At 38.0% G+C, this 21,316-nt stretch overlaps 1 protein-coding gene across 1 annotated transcript; it reads left to right on the forward strand.

The window, feature by feature from the left end:
* The first annotated feature begins 602 nt into the window (after nucleotides 1-602).
* LOC113774429 (sinapine esterase-like) lies at nucleotides 603-18,883 on the forward strand. The gene is made up of 5 exons (XM_027318967.1): nucleotides 603-872; nucleotides 15,658-15,879; nucleotides 16,621-16,769; nucleotides 17,750-18,026; nucleotides 18,606-18,883. Exons 1-5 carry the CDS (start codon nucleotides 869-871, stop codon nucleotides 18,881-18,883), a joined length of 930 nt encoding a protein of 309 aa, XP_027174768.1. The 5' UTR covers nucleotides 603-868.
* Nucleotides 18,884-21,316: the final 2,433 nt, after the last annotated feature.

The raw sequence follows: 21,316 nt of genomic DNA on the forward strand, positions 1-21,316 counted from the left end.
CAGCTAAGAAAAAGGGTAAAAGAAAGGTAGCAATCAAGGAAGGAGGAGAGGCGCAACAGAGGGATGGAAGGTAGAGTTAGGAATTGGGGGGCGAGAGGAGGCCGACGAAGAAAAGTGGAGAAGAGGGCTGGAGTTTGTCGGTGACGTTTGGTTCTCTCATTATCTCGTCACTTATTATTTTTTTTCCATTTTTCTTTTATCTCCTTTATCTTTTGGCAAGTCAAAGGTTACTAAAGTCTTTTCAATCAATCAAAGAAGGTAAATATAATTATTAAAACATGACGAGAGGCACCTGCATATAATTAGAATAACTCTCAAGGAGGTACGTGAAATTATCTCAATTTTGAAATGAATAGTTGAAGTCGAATCGGGCCAACATGGCCCCATCACAAACTATCAATAGCACTAGCGGCCAGCGGGTCGTCCTGCAACCATCAACAGGGAAATGGCTACACAAGAGTGCAAAATTTAGAAAAGGATTGTAAAAAGCGACCTTTCATTCAAAAAGAAAAAAAGCGTAAAAACTTTATTTTAAGTGCTTTCCGGGGCACTATAAGTAAGGTGGTTTCAGTCACAAAAATAGGTAGACATGGCAACTTCCTCATCAGCTCTTCTGAAAACCCTCCCATTCTGTTTCGCCATTCTCGTAGTATTATTATTGACTCCCCTTCAAATTGCTTCGGCCTGTTACACATCCATCTATGCCTTTGGTGATTCTCTCTCAGATGCTGGAAATTACATCCACATTTATCAACAAATGTTTCCAGGGACCCATAAACTTCCCCGCTAAGCCTCACCCCCTTATGGAGAGACCTACTTTCATCATCCCACTGGTCGAACTTCTGACGGTCGAACAATCATAGACTTCATGGGTTAGTGCTTCATATATACACAAGCAATTCACTCTTTAATTATCGCATTGCCCTCAAATTATATGTCTTTTCTATTCTAACTTTCCCAAAATAAAAGACAAAATTCTAAAGATTTCGTTGTCTGTAAAATTGTTACTACCTACTGTTACCTACGTTCCAATGGGACGTGATCAGACTAATATGCATATCCGCCACCACTTTGTGCTAGAAAGACCTGCATAAGAAATACTACTACATTGGGTTTGTTTGGATAGGAAGAATTTGTGTGATTTGGATTGCAAATTTGTTTTGTATGATTTGTAATATGTGAAGATGTTTTGTTTTGGATGTTTGTAATTTGAATTGTGGCAGTCCGGAGGGAAGAATTCAGAGCGTAATTATGAAATTGTCAGGAATGAAACAGATTACGGTTCCTTAGTCAAATTTGTTGGTGTGCGGTCCCACTGCAGGAGAGAGACGGATTCTTTTTTTCTTTTGGCACTTCACCAGAGAGTGGTGTGTATGGGCCAAACATATGAAATTGACCGGGTCCCACAGTTTCAATTCACTTTAGGAACGTGGGAGGACAATTCACGGCAATTAAAGAGCTGATGAATTGGCACCTGATGAATTTTTGGCCAGCTACATTGCAGTGGTCAAATGCAAACTGTTTTTGTTCTGGGGGGAACCCATCAAGCTATTGAAGGACGATATGTACTACGAGTAACATGGAAATTGGACGAGACTGCATAGGATTTGCACGTTCGGGCAAGTCTGTCCACCATCTATGGAGGAGAATGCTGGAATTCTGTTTGCAATCACCTGTAATCCTGTTTGCAATCACCTGTAATCACCTGTAATTGATGCGTTGTTTTATTTAATTTTTAACTATTAAACTGCAGGAGGAGAATTAGGAAAGGTGTCTAAGTCGAGGAAAATTAGCCCTAAGTTTTGCAGCAAGGCTTGTCTAGAGACCTACAAAATAAAACTCCTGACTTGCTGATAGAAATAGCAAACGACATGCAACAAGAATATATGAGGCACATACAGGATATAGAAGAATTACAAATATAGAATTACAACGAGTAGCAACGTCCATATTTAGGGTCACAAGATATATAGTCGGGCATGACAAATTATTAAAGGTACTTGGTCATTCTTGTAGGCGCCTCTAGCGAATATCAAATCATGGGTTCACCTGTTTCATGCATTTTATCGCCTATTTCTATAGGCATTGAACATATGCGTAGCCAGTGTGTCTCTCATGCCAATCCATTGCTCAACAACTTCAGGCGGAGAATGCAATGGCTGTATCTCGGGATAAGGAGGAATTGCACCATGAATATCTAGATCTCCCTCCTCCGCGTCAGCAAAGTACATGTCATTCGGTTGTTGATCCCTAATGAAGTTATGCACGGCACAACAAGCAATAACTACATTTATCTGTGTTGTCATCATGTAGTTCGGAACGGCTCCCCTTAAAATGGCAAATCTCCTTTTTAGGACACCGAAACTTCGCTCTATGACATTCCGTAGTGCAGAGTGCCGGTAATTAAACAGCTCTTTCGCAGTTGCAAATCTCCCCCTCCTGCGACCACTAACATCAGCTTGGCGTCCCCTATATGGTGGTAAGAAACCGGGCAAGTTTCGATACGCGGAGTCAACCAAATAATATTTTCCTAAGTCAATTATGAGATAGGAACGAATTAGCTTTGACCATTTCGAACTTTCGGATCTTTCGTACAATTTATTGAATATCGGTACAATTTGATAAACAATTTGAAGCGTCCATTTATGCCAGAATTTCATAAATTGAAAAAGGCCAAACAAATATACTTGCTAAGCCAAATTTAAGACAGCAATTTAAGAGATCCAATATATATATCATTCGGTCTGCTAAGGAATGGGATAAAAATATGCAATTGCTTTCCAAATTTACGTGAAGGGAGGGATTACTTGTATTACCTGTAGGAGGCATGGGGAAGTGATTTGGGCCGGTCAAAGCCCCATCTAAGACTCGGGCATCATGTGCACTTCCTTCCCAACCGGCATACACGTACACAAATCGCATATCATGGTCGCACACAGCCAAAACATTTTGTGATTGTACACCGTGTCGATTAGTGTATGCCACTTGCTGTCCTCTTGGGGCACAAACAGGTATATGTGTCCCATCAATAGCTCCGACGCAGTCCTGAAATTATAAATTATTAAAATGGACATATTCTCGTGATTCTGAAATGGATCTGCATTAAAATGTCATTAAAAAAAAACACTCCAGTGGCATACTCTTCGTCCATGTCACACCCAAAATTTCTGACAGAAGACTTATCTCTACTGCAACGTCATGACAAATCTACCCAATTGGTTTTTGACATCAATAATCTACCCAGTGGCATACTTTTTTGTTTTCTTTTCTGGCCAAAGTTCATCAAACGCATGGGAATAGGTGAAAGGGCTAAAGAAGAAAAAAGTTCAGGTTTAAAGAGGGACAAGTGAGAAAGCTATGCGGATGTACACCGGGAAAAAGAAGGGTATACAGTGTGAAAAATTGCCATTTAGTTCTATTACGTGTGGAAAAAAAAAGGCATTTAACACAAAAAAAAAGGCTATAGACACAATTCTTGGAGTACATTCATAGAGTAAAAAATAAGGCATATACTTGGATAGAGAAGTAAAGTCATCAAAAAGGATAATAGCTACGGTTGAGTGTAATTACGATAATAGGGCCAACTAGTAGCCCCCATTTGGTTTTAAAATGATGTGCTCATCCTCCTAGTGTTGTTAGACAAAAAACAAGCCAAAAATTTTTTCTTTTGCCGAAAACAAGAAAAGATATGGCATTTCCTTATTTTGTTAATTATTTGATGACCTAAAATATTAAGCACAGAATTACAAATCCAACCAATAACAAGTAGAAATTCTTAACAACAACATGTGGAGGTAACCCTTGACGTAAATTAAAATATTCATGTCTATTTATAAGCTATGAACATGAATAAATAAAATAGTTGGCATATTAAAATGTCAGCATACTTGAAAAAAAGAATTTTATATATACAGGACAAAGCATTTGGAACAAAGGATTTTTGAATCAACGAGATAGGATTTTGAATGTCACCGTACTTCAAACCAAGGATAAAACCTCGTGTCATTAAGAATTTTCGGATGAATTTCATCCTGCCATCTTGGAGTAATTGCGAATTGCGCGAAGGTGCATAGGCCCCGAATGACTTCGTGAATATTTCGATGCACTGTCTCCGTCGAATGGTTAAATCGATCAGCAATCATACGCATTCTCATGTTGTGGCTCATCATGACCAATGTCATCGCAAGTGCCTCCTCTATTGTAACCCTTTTCTGATGATTTTGGGGAACAAATCCGCATTCGGCCAAAAGCTGGCACAACCTCATGAAAGAATCAACGTTTAGCCTTGTTGCATCCATGATCCGGGTATGGTGGCCTGACAGCACTTCCTCAACCCAGTGTCGTCCTGACAGCGCAGACGTCCTGCATGGCACCTTCTGGAGTGGACCTCCGTATGGTTCTGCATTTGGTCCAAATAGCAGCGCAGCACCCGCAGCAAACAGAACATCCTCTTCGTCCGAAGACGAGCTGGTCCCCTGCTCATCTCCGCAGTCGCTCATTTGGAACCTTTCCCACCAAATATGTTGCCAGGAACAAGTAGTGTTTAGCCCAAATAGAGGATGCTATATGAGAGCTGTGTGAGGTCTGAGTTATCACATGCTCTCTTTCGTTTTTGTTATTCTTAAGTTCCTTTTAAAGGCATAGCATATTATCGGACTATGATAGATTTTTTTGCATGGGGTCCAATGGCCTGACATCACGTGAATAATTGTCTGCAATTATTTGGGCCGTGTCGATAGGTCATCTTTGGATGCCAAAACAAATGACCTGTGGGCAGCTTTTGCCAGGTACATATTGACGTGCGTTCTGGGAGTATCTACTTTCTTGCTCCTCCCTTTTGGAGTTTTGTGTAGATGGTGGCCTTGCATAATGGTAGAGCTTCTCTACATATGCTTGACTTATATGTTGAAGATCTTTTCATTTATATGAAAAATCAATTAAAAAAAATAACACATGACTTCATTTGCTTTTGGTCCAAATCAGTCGTGCTTCATTGTACGTCTATTTTCTCCTGCGTACCAAGTCCTGACATTTGAAGAGTTATTTTTTCCAACCAGGACAGGAACGAAATCTGGTGGCATCTATATTTGGCAGTACAAGAGTAGTATATGAAAATTGGCAAAGAATTGAGTAATTGAGTATATGTTTCACGTGAATAATTGAGTAACCATGATATGTAACCGCCAAAGAATGTAACCGGCAATTGAGTAATGAATATAATTCATTCCTGATGAATGCCAGAGGCATGATATGTTTTCTGCGTTTGGACTTCTCTACATATGCGAACCAAGTATATATATGTCAGACGGCAAGTCCGGCAAGCTCTCGTGGTTTACTCCTGTACATAGCAATCAACCCGCAACTACTAGCTACTTATTGAATGTTTAATACAGGAGTAACGATAATATATATGTCCAAGCCAAAATGACAAATGAAACAGTTCCAATTCATTCCACCGGGAAAAAGACAACTCAACATCGACAAGCGTATGCAAACTAAATAATACATATTGGCAGTACATAGAAAATCAATTGCAGTAGCCAAATTGCTAAAGGTACCAAAAGTCCCAATACAAATCATTTTTCAATGTCCAGAAGAGTCAAATGAAATAGCGCAATTTCATTCCAGTCTATCAGTCGAAAGTAAGCTAAGCCGAAGGGACACAAGCAAGGCCAAGTGAAGTCTACTTTCCATCGGGTCCCTTAGGAGGGGCTTTCTGTAGAGTCTGCAACCAAAACTCCTGCATCTCGCGACTGAGACTCAGGAAAGTCTTCCGCCACTTGTCGTCTTGGAGTGCCAAAACTGCAGCGAGCTTCACCTCTTTGTCCAGTTCTTAGAACGATTCCACGACCTGGGCTGCCATTTCCGGTCCAAATTTCTCCTTTTCAGATTCTCGGCGACTCCTGATATGCAGCTTAGAATTCGCTAGGGTGGATAGTGAGTTGGCACACTCGACGAATGGATCAGACGAAGTTCTACTTGACTTGCTTCCCCGGGATGCACTCGGGCCCGAGCTCGTTATCCCCTGGCTGCTTGAACCTCGCTTCACTCCAGCAATTGGAGCATCTTCATCGAAACCAGTCCCCTGCCCGGCATTGTACATTTCATCTCCCAGGGGCGATGAGAAAACCTGCCCAGAACTTTGGCCAGCTCGGTTGCGTGGATTGTAAATTGAAGGCGGTACTGAAGATGCCTGAGCTTGACTCCCTGTGGCGGTTTCTGCTTCAAAGACCTCGTGCAAGATTGCGTATTTGTCGACACATTGGCCGGATCTAAAGTATCCATAATCCTTATTCTCCTGAATCAAAGACAAAACAAGGACTGAGAAACAAGAGTATACAAATCTGATGTAAATTCAAGAGTACATTTCAAGAGTAGTATATGTTCCCTTAATCAATATATAGATAGAATTTGAGTTCGACAAAAACCCTTTTTTAGAATCAACTGAATTGTAGACAAAATCGTGCTTCATCCAGCTTTAACTTATGATGTGCACGTATGCACCTACACTGTCAAGAAGTAAGAGTTGCCACTTTTAAGAATACTATTATAGATTAGGTGACGAATACTCAGAAAAAAATGCATGGTCACGACTTCTTTTGAGCAGAATTCGAAGATGATTCTGTCGTGGCTTTATTCTTTTATAGCCTATTATGGAATATGCAGTCTAACATGCATCGATACGCAAAAAAATATGTCATGAACAGGTAACCGAATAGTGAATGATGGCAAAAAGATAAGGCCAAAGTTTTTAGTTCTGCTTTGGAACTGAATCTTCGGGTCGAAATTAAAAAATACCAGGCACAAATTGTTCCATTGAGACGGTTCTCCCAAGAAGCACCTCCTATTCTCGTCCCAACCAATACCAGTTTCGGAAGTTTGTCGCAGACCCTTTAACTTGGCAAAGCAGCGCCAAATCTTCTTCAACCGTGCGAGTTTAGAATGGTACACTGTCCACGCATATTGCTTCCCCCAGGCGGCATTCAAGTGCGCAGCAAGCTTCATCCAATTGGCCTCTGATGCAACGTTTGGATTCCACTCCCCGCTCCTTTTCCACTCGACGAATGTCATACAGAAATGAATCTCCATATTTTCATCCCAATGGGCCTTTGCCGTGGTGTGGTCTCGTGGCATCTGAAACAAGGAAACCAAACGGATTGCTAAGCATTAATAACAATTCATTGTACGGCTAAAAAACCAATCTGGTTGAAGGAAGATCATGGCAATTCATTGTACGGCTAAAATCCTATTTATCAAAGCCACTGCAGCAAAGCAAGTGCAAAGCTTGGATCCACGAATTTCAATGCTATATTTGGAATCAGAAATACGATTTATATAGTGACACGATCTCTATATAATTGGCTCCCATTATAATTCATAGACGTGTTTTAAATATGGGACAAAATGATAAGAATATTAAGGCTTAAAAAAGCTGGTGTACAAGTACTCATACAAACTATATTATACGGTAACAATTATAGAGATCATGGTCGTATAAACCAAATAGCAAATACTTATCCATGGACTCGGGAATGGTTCGAGATAAAATCTGGTCTGCCTAAGAATATAAGAGCGCAGGTAATTAGCTTTTAATCATGCAAAATTTTTATTTGGGGATTGATGAATGGACTGATTTGAGAACAGAGGCCAGTTAACTTGGATAGAGTCCAAACTTACTCTGAAATAGTTGACGAGGGACTGGATGTAGTCGTTCGAGTCTGTGACGGAGTGGACGGATGAAGGTTCAGAAAGACGGGGTGGAGTAGTAGGGCCGGACAGTGATCTCCTCCGCTTGTTGGGCATTTACTGGTGCTCTACTTCGGCCAAAAGGTCATGGCACGCACGGACCTCGGACTAGATCATAAACCACCTGAGGAATATTTATTGCAGCAGGCAGATATGCTTTTGTTACATGTGGAGGTAATATCCGAGAATGCCAAATTATTATAAAGAAAGGATGGGGAACTTGTAGACACCAAATTTTTGGTGAAATTTCATTTTTAGTTTTTTATTTGTTGTGTTCATTTTTAGTTTTTAGTTTCCAGTTTTATTTTTATTTTTAAGTTTTATCATAGAATTTGTTGAAAAAGAGAAAAAAAGAAAAAAAGAAAAGCATTCAAAAAAAATATGATTTAGTCGTTTGTAATTTAAATTCAATGCTTTCTTGAAAGGAAAAAATGAAAAATATGAAAAATGAAAAATGAAACAAAAAAGATGGAAAAATGGCCATTTTTGTTGTTTTTAGTTGTTTAGTTTTTAAATTATTTTCATTATTATTATTATTATTATTACCTGGTTTTTGGCAATTTGTTATTATTATTATTATTTATATTTTATCATTTCTGTATTTATTAAGTTGAAAGTTAAAAAAAAAAAAAAAAAAAACACTCAACCTCCTCCATCCGCGATTCATCTTCATATCAACCACTAAGCACCCAAACTCCACGACAGATTTCAGTTTCTGCTTTGGACCGAGAGCAGGAGGGAGTGAGAGCTGTAGCCTCGGTTCCATCGACAAGAGTGAGCAAGAGGGAGCCGAGCTTCTTGTTTCTTTTCTTCCTATCCGTAACTTAGAGAGGGAAGAGAGTGACTTGCGACCCATTCTGCCTTCCATCCGTGAGCTGGTGAAGAGCTTGAGACCAAATTTCTTTCATCCAGCCGCAAGCCAGAGCAAGGGAGAGAGAGAGAGATAGCGGTCTGCAATTTCTGGGCTGTTGAAGGGAGGAAAACTATTTCTGCTGCCAGCCGTGTGTGTAAACTCCAGGTTGAGGTAATATATAGACTTGAACTAGTTGATTTTGGGTAGTTGAGGCTGTTGGAGGCATGCATGTGAGGGTTGTATGTTTGGATAAAGGATTAAGTTACCAGAAATTTGATTGAAAAAAAAATTGGTACTGTCCGAGAGCTTGAGATGGTAATCTCAGTTTTAATTTGCTAAGTTGTGATGATCTGAGCTTAGTTGTATGATTAGCTAATTAGTAGATGGATGATTAAACTTGTATGGGATTTATTAGCTGTGTTTAAGCCAGAATTTGAAGGGAAAACAAAATCTGCTGCATGCAAGTTGTCCGAAAATTAGCTGAACAGGTTCTGGATTTTTTTTTATGAACGTTGCTGGTGTTTGACTCTGTTTTGGACTAGAATGGATAACAATTCCATTTATTAGGTATGCATGTTGGTTTTGAGTGCATAATCTAGTGATTTAGCCGAGTGAAAACTTGATGATTTGAAGAAAAAGAAATCTGTTATGCATAAGAATTTGGGACTGCCGAGAGCTTAACTTGAATAATGCAGCTTTAATTTTGTTTCCCTGAGGCAATCTGAGCTTATAAATGTGATTAACTAACTTAAGACAAGATGATTAAGCTTTGCATGCAGCTCATTAGCTCGGTTAAGCAAGAAATAAAAATGAACAAAAAAAATCTGCTGCATGCAAGATCATCCGAGAATAGCCGAATGAATTTCTGGATTTGTGGATGTTTATAGTTGCTGTCCGAACTTGATCTGAACTAGAAATGATAGTAATTTCATTAAGTAGCCTTGCATGTTAGTCTTGGGTACTTAACACAATGATTCAACCGAGGTAAATTCGGATTTAAGACCAACCAAGTGCTGGAAAATTTATGTGATTTGCCGAGGGAGTGAAACTGGAATTTGCAATTGTTTTTGGGAATTTTTCTCTGGAAAATAATGCTTGGAAATGCATGAAGAATGTTGTTTCAAGTCTTTGTATGTTGGGTTTGAATGATGGGAAATGCGTTGAGTCGTTTTCATGAATGCTTTCTCGGCTGAGTGGGTAAAAAAAATTGCATCAGTTTTGTTCATCAAATGTTTGCATACTTGCCCAGAATTTTGCATGGGATTTTTCTAAGCTTTCTGCCTGCTTGGATGATGGTAATGATGTGGTTTGTTGCTCAGTTCATACACCATATGCATGCCCAAGCCAAAATTCTGGTATTCAGCCTATGTTGATGAGATGATAAGAGAGTTTTTGTTTCTCTTTTTCTGCATGCATTTTCCAGAATCTTGTATGATGTCTTCCCAAGTTTTTCTGGTCATTTGAATTGTGGTCACTAGGTAGTTTGTTGCTGGGTTTAGAGTCGTGATGCTGGGCTAAAAAGTATTTGATCAAGGTTGTGCATTTGAATCAAAAATCTGGTTCGCATGAATAGAAAGCTGCGGCTGGAAATTGCAGCAAACTTGGAAAGCTTAGGAAGCAAATTGAAAAAAAAGCTTGCTGCACTCTTTCTTCTTTTGCTGTTTTGGTCTTCATTCTATCCTTGATCAGCTCCATCTTTTTGATTCAATCATGCAATGAAGTTGTATGTTTAGTTGATGACGGATAGGTTGAATTTTGGTATGAATAAACCTGTTTGACATGCTGAAATGAATAGAGGGCTGCGGCTGGAGGGTTGCAGCAGTTTTCTTGTCATCAAAAGCTTTTCCAGACTTTTTGCATGAGATTTTTCTAAATGCTCCTCCTGTTTAGATGATGGTGATTGTGTAGTTAGACGCTTAGTTCAAAGCCTTCACATTTGGGTTTGAGACCTTAACTTAAAAGCAAGTTGTGTGTGCTGTTTCTCTTGTTGAAGTTTCGAGTTGCTAATGGTTTGACAAGAGATGTTGCAGAAAAATTTGTAAAACTTTGCATGAGGCTGCTTGAGCTGTTCAAATTTTTGCATGCTTGTTGTCCGATTTTGGGTGTTTAAGCCTACAAGCTTCATGATGCAAAGTGAGAGAATTGTGTGATAGTTGTGTTTGGATTTGGCTATGTTCGAAGGCTGTCTTTGTAAAATGCTGGGTTGCCGAAAGCTTTCAGCAGAAATTTCTGCTGCAGAATGTTGTTTCTCATGTTGTTCTTCACGTAGATTGCATGAACTTGCATGGAAATTTTCTAAAATTGCACTCCCACCCCTTGACTTCTATCTAATGCATCCATGGCCCAATTAATTGGAAAACTTAATTAATTTTGTCCTCCTAACATGCCATTCCCTCTTTAATTCATCTTGATTTATTTTGGGTAGATACTTAAAGAGTTGTAGAATGAATTTCAAGGGTCTAATAATTTCTTTTTCCTAGACTTGTAGTTAATTTGATTTTTTTGGATTCTTGGGCATTTGGCATTTGGTTGTTTAGCTACTAGTAAATTGCTCCTTGTTTACCTTTTGTGAATTTTCTAGTTTGATTTGGTAAGTTTCACCTTAGATTCTTAATTTTATTTTATGTTTTTAGTCCCTTAGTGTTTATAATAATAATAAATTGGCCCTTTAGACCTCTTTAATTCTTTCAATGGGGTCTTTGTTTGTCTTAATTGGTTAAGTACGAGTAGTTTACTTTCCTTGGAATGCTTCGAGTAATTCAATTTGACGTCGGTTTCCATTTTCTTTGATTTATTTGATAATTTAAGTGGTACCTTGACCTTTTTATTATTTTGGAGGGTAAATTAGTAACTTCACCTCATTAGGGCGTCAATTCAAGGGAGGTACACTCTATCCCTCATTTGCACTTCATTTGACCCTGCGTGCTCCTATGTGTTATGTGAATATGCATGTCTACTTTGCTTTCTTAGCCTTTCCTTGATTCCTTTTATTTATGTCATTTACTTTTGCTTTTTACTTAAGTTATTCTTTATGGGGTATGTGTACACCTCTTGGCTTGTAATAGATAGGGCTTGGAGGAGCATTCAATGAAGACCTATCGAAGACGTATGCCTAGCTAGCAAATGTAATAGTTAGGGCTTTAATTGTCTTATGTGTCTTGCATGCTTAGTTGTTACGTGTTAATTTGCTTTATTAGGGCCTTGCATCTAGTCGAGCATGCTAAGTGTTATGTGCTATGTGCTTACGAGTGTTTGGCATGTCTACTCGCTTTCCATGGCCATGAAAGAATGTGATGAATGAATGAACGTTTCCACTAGTCCAACGCTAGTCGGAATTCATAGAATGGGCTAGTCCAATGCTAGACTCTTAGGAATTTCCCCTCGTTAGTACATGTTTGCATGTTCATTACATGTCATGCATTTTTCTTAGTTTTATCATTTCGCATACCCCTCTAATCCCTTCCCTCTCAATTTAGGTTTTGCATTTCATGCTAGTTTATAAGGGTTCATTTGCTTGAGAATCCCCTTAAATATGGGATATAGACGAGTGTGGCTTTTTATAAGCCTTAGCACGCTTGTATTCCCTCTATAAAAGGGCAAATTGAGTCACGATTTAGGTCTCCCCGTACCCAATGTGCATGAATTCCCTAGGCTCATGCATTTTTAAATCCACTCTACCATTTTATACCCTCATCACACTTTCATTTTTCCTCTCATTTTGCACGCGAGCACCTTTGTGTTTCTTCACTTGCACACGAACACTTTTATCATCACTTGCACACATGCACTTCATATTATCATTTCACATACCGTACCTTGCCCACTCACGTGCACATTTTCCTTTACATTTTTTATTGTTTATTATTACTTTTTCAAACTCATGTCCTCACATTGCATACATGCATTCCATTCATTTGCATCCCACTCGCATTATTCGTGACTTCTTCAAAGGATCGTTATTGGGCTTCACAATTAATGTGATTGGCACCACTCAACCTTTGAAGAGAAATTTCCCCCAATACCCCTAGGTCTAGGGTTTGCATTCATGTAGTACATCCAAATGTAATAAATTCTTTGGTTAAAACAAGAAAATCTTTGATTAAATCATGCAACTAGCCTTGGCTAGGTCAAAGGGGTGCCTTGGATTTTTATCCTTGCCTTCCCCTTTGTCAAATGTGACTCCCGAACCTTTTTCTTTGGTTTACGTAGACTAGGAGTCGTTTAAAAAGGGTTTCTCACTACTTTTTCCTATTTTTTTTAAAAATACATTTTTTAGGTGACTTGGTACACCTTAACTCATTACCAAGTGGCGACTCCGTATTTAGTTTTAAAAACCCTTTTTAAACTATAATTTTGGGTCAAATCGTCGCATTCTCAAACCCCCATTTAGACCCATTTTTCTTTTAAATCACAATTCATTTTCCAATCACAAATTGAATCGGAAAATACATTTTAAACCATTTATTCATTTTATCAAAAAATGGGGCGCGACAGAACTACTACTGGGTTATAAAATATTTCCCTATGCATCCATTCGATATTTTGGATCAGTTGGGAAACCATTTTGTCGCTTTGTAAGCTGATGAATATGGCCGGCAATAGAAGGCAAAGTCTTCAAAACGTTAAAAGGATATAGTCCAAACTTTCTATAAAACTTATGCAAAGAGGTTCCTATTTATAAGCCTTTGATCTTTTAAGAAACAAATTATGCTACAAATTGCCAGATTACTACATGGATTTAGGGTTTCGACTCCATGTTTTTGATTTTTCTGATCATAGTCCCCTTATTTGCTCAATTACCTAATTAATTGCCGGATGGTAATCTATGACTAGAATTGGTTGGATACTTTTCTGTATACAGAATTGATCCCTTAGAATTATATTTAATGATGTAAGATAATAATATTCTAAACCAGGGCAAATTAATATATTCTTAATGCAGACATTAATTGAAAAGAGGAGCTCCTTTTATTCATTGAAAAGGTTGTACCAGCAGCTTCAACCAAAAAGTAACGAGCATGGCAGAATTGAATATGCTCACTGGTACTTCTAGGTGATCGGGGATTTAATTTTAAAATATGAAATTTTAACATGATTAGTAGATCCAATATATTCATCTGAATTATATAAAGGAAACCTATTTGACCACATATATGAAATCGGAAGAGCATAATTTTGTAGACTATTAGTACGGATACCAGCAATAGCACCAACATTTTCAGCATTTTGCAAATCTAGTGAATGGCCTGATATAAATTAAAGAAAAAAGGGCCGAATGATTAAGAAGAAAACTGAATTGGGATTGGTTTCCAAATTACACGTAATCTGTCAATATTAGGGAATGTAGATATATATGCGTAAACCAAAAAGGATTTTGAAGGGCGGGTGAATATATATTGGGCAAACGAGGGAGGGGCTTTGGGATAGAGACCTACAAAATACACACTTAAGAATCCCGGCCAAATCATGAAATTGAGTAGTTAAACCATATTACCAATCTCAGACAGGAAATGATAATATCAAAATTATACCTGCCAAATCTGATTTTAACTTTATACAAATCTAGCCTTCCGATTTTCCGCAAAAGATTTCTGGATTTCTGATTTCTGCGTTCGGTATTGACAACGCCGTCTGCTCCTATGGCTTGCCAAAACCCAGACGATCTCCTTCTTCGTTAAAACCCTTTAGAACAAACCAAGCGCTTAATCAACCCACTTTGACAGCCAACCGATTTCTGCAAATCTTCCTCTTCGGTACTTGGTCGCACAAGCAAGTTAGGCAATTTAAGATTTTGGGGTGAAATGCTTCTGCAGGAGGACAGAGCTGCATAGAGTTGTTTTGGGGCCGAAAAGAGTTAAACGAAGGTTTTGCAGTCGTTTTGTTAGAAAGACCAACGGACGGATCACGGGCCAGACAAAGCATCGGTGTCTGGCCCTTGATGGGATATTAAATTCGTTTATCTGACCATTTCACGTGAATGAAAGAATTTCTCTTCCTTTTATGGCTTTTGTGGGGTCAACCAACGCCGCTAACCAAAACTTGTAATCTGACGTGTCCAAACAAGAATTTCAAAAATTAACTTGCTGTAGTAAATTCCGCTAACCAAAATTACTATCCAAACGGATCCATTGTTTTTCCTTTGTTTTGTTCATAAACTGTATCCTTCGTTAAACTTCTGCCCCCAAACTTAAGATTATGGAACTCGGTAGCCATCATTGTCATACATTTCATTTTTGGTCCCAAGACATTATTAGAGATTCCAGCTGGTTACCGGTCCTCCTGACATTTCCAACAATAATGAGTAAGCGTGGAGTGCTTAGCATTTTTCTTGTGGAGTGTCAATATCGTCAGTCTTCATACACATAAGTTTTCGGTTCCAATACAAAATTCGTGTGGTAAAGAGCTATGTTTTCAGAACCGGACCGGATATCGACTCGGTCGAGGTCAGGGGTCAGGGGTCAATGGGTTCGGCCGGGGTTGATAGGGGTCGAACCGGATGACGTCATAAATAAAAATTATTTAAAAATTAAATTATTGTATATAAAATATCCAATAAAATATTGATATTAATAAAGATATATTTATATATATTTGATATTTCAAATATATTTAACAAGAAAATACAAAGAAATTAGAACAATCAAGTAATAATTTATATTATTTAATAAACATTAACAAGTTTAGAATTAAAATTATGGATTTAATTGAAAAATAACATCAAATTTTAGGACAATATTTATAAAGTATGAAATATTTGAGATATATTAATAAGTTTTCACAATTTAGGGGGTCAAAATATAATATTAAAAAAGTTTGAACTTTTTTTACAAAATCTCATGTTGGACCGGTTTTTTCAGTTCTCAAATCCGGTCAAACCCGATTTTTGACCGGAGTTGACCGGATTTTAAATCTCCCGGTTCTGATGATCAACTCGGACCGGACACTTGGCCGATTCCTGGTTCAACCGGTCGGACCGGCCGGTCCGGTCCGAGTTTGAAAACACAGGTAAAGAGTCTAGATCATTGCCGGATATTTAACGCCGGCATTCTCTTTCGCAGCTGAGTATTATGGGCTTCCACTCATACCACCATATATTAGGGGCGTGAACCAAAGTAGCTCAAACTTTGGTGCCGGCATCAATTTTGCAGTTGTGGGAGCTCCAGCACTTGATGTTGGTTTTTATGAAGAAAGAGGAATCCATTTTACTACGTCTAATATCTCCATGAGAACTCAACTGAGCTGGTTCAAAGGAGTACTGCCCTCTCTTTGTAGATCATCAAGTAAGACTTCTTGGCGAGAAAATAGTTAGCGACATACTAAACTAACTAATACTAGTTATTATTAGTCCGAAACTGATTTGCTTACACTTTTCAAGCGAAAGTAGGTTTTCATGTTGGCGTTAAATTTCAAGAAGAGATTCCACCAAACCATATATTACACTTTGTGTTAAATAATGTATTAGGTTACACTCGTCCATTCATCTAAACTTAATAGGTTCATAGGGACAAGTATAATTTTGAAATATGGGATAACTTGGGAGATACATCCAAAGGTGAATAGACCCGATTTATGTAAATTTAGTGGTTCAAAATTTATTGCACTATTTTATCAATTTAAGTATTAAAGATATGATAAAATTTGGATCACTAGGTCTTTAAAATCGGCTCTACCCAAATTTTTGCCTCATCCAATACCAGGTGCTCAAGTCATAAGCACCTATATCTTTGCAATCTTGTTCTACCACCTCAAAGGCTAAAAGGGGAAACCACAGACCCCATGTATCACGGGCCAATCATAAGAATACTTTTGCAATTATATATGTTGAAATTGACTCTAGTGTTTACCTTAGAGGGGTTTAGATATTTGACAACATGCTGATGACATACTATGCCTTTTTTTTTTTCAAAGTTCTATTGAACAAGCTTTAATTCAATGCTCCTTCAATTGGAAGGTTTATTTGTCTGAAAAATTGAACTTAGCTAAGCTATTCGAGTATATCGGTATGCTATCACTCTTTGCAGGCTGTAGGGAACTTTTTAATAGCTCACTGATTGTTATGGGACCTTTCGGTGGCAACGACTATGGCCATTCCTTCCTTCAAGGAAGAAGTTTGGAGGAGACAAAAACTTTGGTTCCTCTGGTTATTAATGCCATTAGCATTTCTATTCAAGTAAGAATCTGATATTTTTTGTGTCTTAGGTTGGTTTTCTTGAAATGAATAAAAAAAAAAAAGAGAGAGAAATTGTTTCTCACCAAAGTGCCAAGTAGCATTTTCACTTTCACAATTTTCCAATTCCATATATTGAAATGACCCAACTGAAACAAATTAAAATTTGACTAATCGAATATAAAGTTTTGGTGTAAAAAATGATGCTCGTAAAACTCTCTTTTTTTTTTCTCTCTTTTTGATGGAAACGAAGGGGCAGTTGTAGCTATCCAGAGAGAGAGAAAAAAAAAATGCATGGAAGGCAGGGGAGGTTAGGAGAGGGAGGGGGGAACTAAAGACATTGAGGTTGGACCCTCTTTCTAACGCCAGGGACAAAAGAAGAATCTCTCTGTACATGGCTCATCCTTATGTTATATATGCCAATGAATAGTACTAAAGCCTTTTGGGTACCACAAGATTTTTTTTGTTCAAGGGAGGCTCGCGACAAAGGAAAAGGAGGAAGGAGGAAGGATTTGAGAGTCAAGTCAAGAACTTTGCAGCTGCTAACTCATGTCCTTGAGTTAATAGCCTAACCAAAACGTTAATCCAAAGAATAGATATGATAATTGTAACCACTTAATTAGATATTGTATTGTTTCATATATTGACTCGAAATTTTAATGGGGCAATAAGTAGCAGTAGATATTTCAGATTCCCAAAAAGGAAGCACCTCAATACACAAATAAATTTTCCATTGGCCTAAAAGCAATTTTTTTTGAATAGGTTCTCCATTGGCTAATTTGAGCCCACTCCATCTCCCTTAGTATAGAGTAATAGAGTAAGAGTAGGTATGAAATAGAAACTATTGTGTCAACAAAAAAAAAATCAAAAAATAATTTCCTTTGAAGATTTACAAATGTTTTGGATTATGGTCTTGCATGCTTCCATTCTTAAGAATATCAGTGTAAGTCCGAAAATCTGTAGTTTGCATCTTCCTGATGTAGGAATTGATCAATCTTGGAGTGAAGAACATCATGGTTCCAGGATTGGTGCCAGATGGATGTATGCCAATTTCGTTAACAATGTTCAAGGGCTATAAGAAAGAAGATTATGATCCAATAACAGGTTGTCTCATTTGGTTAAACGATTTCTCCAAGTATCACAATGAACTACTTCAAGCAGAGTTAACTCGAATTCGGCAAAGGCATCGTAATGCAGTAGTAATGTATGCCAATTATTACGATGCTCTCATCCAGCTTTATCTCTCTCCAGAGCAACATGGTAATGCTCTCTCTCTCTCTCTCTCTCTCTCTCTCTGTTTTTTTCTTCTTTATTTATGTATATTAGTTGTATGATCTTCTATATCTCTGTTCGTTTCTTTTTACACAAACCATTGTCTAAATCACAACTATCAAAATCAAATCAAGCATTGTTTCGGCAACTTTGATTGGAGGGTATAGAACTAGTGTTAATAGGTGTAAGGTTATTACATCTGCTATAAAGCTGTCTATGTTTAATCATGAAAGGGAATTTATTCTATAGAACAAAAGGAAATAAAGAAGTTAAGCTTTGGTGATAACCACATTTGAAGTTCCTATATTGTTCTTTTTTTCCTTTCGTTTTTTGGAACTAACGTTCTGGTCTGCCAAGTCTGAGAGGCCTCGGTCGAACCATGTATAACACGTCTAGATATATGTTTCCATCACTAATTACCTTACTTAACAAAATTAACTCAATGTGAATTTGTTTGAAATCCTTGTGTGTGTGTGTGTGTACGTAATCTCCCAAATAAGCATCATCATGATATGCAGGACTCTCATAATTCTGAGAGAAGCATTTCTTGTGAACGTTCTTTTTAAGGGTTTGGGGGAGAACCTCTAATGGCCTGCTGTGGTGCGGGAGGCATCCCCTACAATTATGACTCCGATGCTGTGTGTGGCGACCCGCCCTCGACAGCTTGTGCTCAGCCATCTTTATCTATCAGCTGGGATGGGGCTCACTGTACTGAAGCTGCAAACAAATTTATCACCAAAAGTTTAGTAGAAGGGCCGTACACCGCTCCTCACATCAACTCTTCTTGCAGTTTAATTACCGAGGAATCCGGACATTCTTCAGCAGCCACTGCTACCACGAGATAAAACTACTTTTTTTTTTTTTTATATCCCACAAGCTCAACCAAAAGGCAATTGCTGAAGTTTGGCAATACTTATGAAATCTAAATCCTAGACACTTACACCCTCACAAGACGATGTGAGGACTCAGGGAGAGGGAACAGGGAGCTTCTACTAAGCATTAATTAGCATCCACTCACTCTATTTTTAACCTCACCTCGGATCTATTTCTTAATTATGTGTATCAAGATAAAACTACTTAATAGTGTGTATCAAGAGGTTTTCTGAAACCTGGCAGGTCTTTTTTTCTATTCTTTTTTTTTTTTTGGTGACATTAATGGAGTAATTGTATTGACTAGCATGCAACCTAGAACTTGGGCTATTATTTCTTGGATTAAAATTGACAACTTTATTTCTGGTGCCAAAACTTCGAACCCTAATTTCAATTGTCGAAAGCCAACTCAAGCGGGTGACGTGGGGAGACAGAGCAAATCAGCAGGAGCATCGTTTGTCGGCCCATTTAAAACTGAGGGAAGAAAAATATGCCCCGTCCCCATCCCACCCAGGCTCCCACTTGCAGACACCGCCGCCACTAGAGTACGAGCACGTAGACTTGTAATTTGTGGATAAGCATTAAAGATGGGCACATGCAAAGATCCTTGCATGGTCATGGTGCCAATTATAGATTCATTTACAGGCTTACAGGTTACTTGTGGTGGCGGCCGGAAGTGACAACTAAGATGCATGGCTCGTATCGTATTGTCTACATCAAGTCGGGTTACTTATGGTACAGCAATTGTCGCACCAAAATTCATCAGTGAATGGGAAAAGTCTTTAACCAACTATGGAAAGAATTTTAAAGCTTTTCATAAGTTTATAGGTTAAAGGATTATATTTTTTATTTATATTTTAAAATTTCCATTAATTAGAGACGAATATCCCTTGTCAAAAAACTACCAACAAATAGAGACAACCATTAGATTCTAGAAACTTTACGCAACCAAGTATATAGACTCAAAGAAAAAAAAAGGTTTGGAGACTCAAATCCAAATAGAAGAGATTGTGGAGTATCCCTATATCTCAATTTCCATTTGAGCCGTGTTCTTGTTAGTAGCTTCCTTGTTAGGTGACATGTGGTTCTTTCATTATCTGGTTACTTTTGATTTTTTGTGGCTTTTATCTTTTTGAAAGTCTTGAAAAGTCAAAGGATACTAAAGTCTTTTCAACCAATCAAGGGAGGTAACTGTAATTATTGAAACACTAGGGGAGGTAGCTGTAACTAGGATAAACATCAGGGGAGGCATATAAAATTATCCCAATTTTGAAATAAATGGTTGAAATTGAATCGGGCCAACACGGCCCAATCTTGGAATACTTCACAACCAAATGCAAAAGACTTCTCCTCTCATGACAATTTCATATGATGTTTTTTTTTAAAAAAAAAAAACTTTTTATTTGGTACCCAAGAGCACATGATATGCACGTCAAAAAATGAAGAGTGTGGGAATAAAAATAGGTGATCATGAGATTTCTAAGTCAATTCTGGACCCTTCCCTTTTATCCCTTCTCGTTTGTAAGGTTAGAGAACCTTTGAATTATAAAATAAAAATAAAAAAAGTGGACTTACAATCAATACTTTAAAATTGTTGCTGTAAAGATGATAGCACACCACTTTGATGGAAGAAATTTAGCCCCAAAAATGTAACTGCCAATCCACTTTTTTCGTTGTGTACTTTCACAATATCAAGTAGAGCACAAGCTCGCCCCCACGTGAATGGGCTGGTGGTTGGCGCCTCCTCCTCGGGACCGTTAGGTCCTGGGGTCGAACCTCAACAGCAACATCAGTTCGCCGTGCATTTAACGTGCTAGGTCTGGTTGGGGCGCTGGACCGGGCCGGAGTGGGGATTAGTCGGGCCGCCTTTACGGACTTGACCCGGACACCCCACTCCGTCGACAAAAAAAAAAAAAAAAAAAAAAAAAAAAAGTAGAGCACAAGCTCTCAATTGAAAAGAAAAAAGTTGGAGTCCTCGTCACATCAAGGCGAACCCATAGCAAATCATTTCGTTCCGGTCTACAGCCTTCCACTAAAAGATTATATATGCTATCTCTCTATCTATCTATTTGTCTGTCTGTCTATCTATCTATGGTGAATCTTTAGTGTTTTGGAGTGAGTATAATGTTATCTTTTAGTTTTGTACTTCCTAATAAGCCCTCATTCTTTTATTGTGTAATTCATTGTATTTCATTTACGGTGATACACACACATACATATATATAACAACCTTCTATTAACTTTAAGTATATTTGTATTATGATGGCAATAAATATGAAAACTTCCTAACCAAAATTCTTTATCTACACGTTGGTTAAAAAAATATTAATACTATTGAGATGGATTACTAATAAAAAAATACAAAGAAAATAAAAGAAAATTAAAAACTACAAAATAACATAAAAGAA

Source organism: Coffea eugenioides, chromosome 6 (assembly GCF_003713205.1).
Source record: "Coffea eugenioides isolate CCC68of chromosome 6, Ceug_1.0, whole genome shotgun sequence".
Lineage (NCBI taxonomy): Eukaryota > Viridiplantae > Streptophyta > Magnoliopsida > Gentianales > Rubiaceae > Coffea > Coffea eugenioides.

What these genes read in the sequence shown, in the direction of transcription:
- LOC113774429 (XM_027318967.1), top strand. An exon ending in CTCTCTTTGTAGATCATCAA is followed by an intron (nt 15,880 to 16,620) that starts GTAAGACTTCTT and finishes CACTCTTTGCAG; the next exon opens with GCTGTAGGGAACTTTTTAAT. An exon ending in TCTCTCTCCAGAGCAACATG is followed by an intron (nt 18,027 to 18,605) that starts GTAATGCTCTCT and finishes GTTCTTTTTAAG; the next exon opens with GGTTTGGGGGAGAACCTCTA.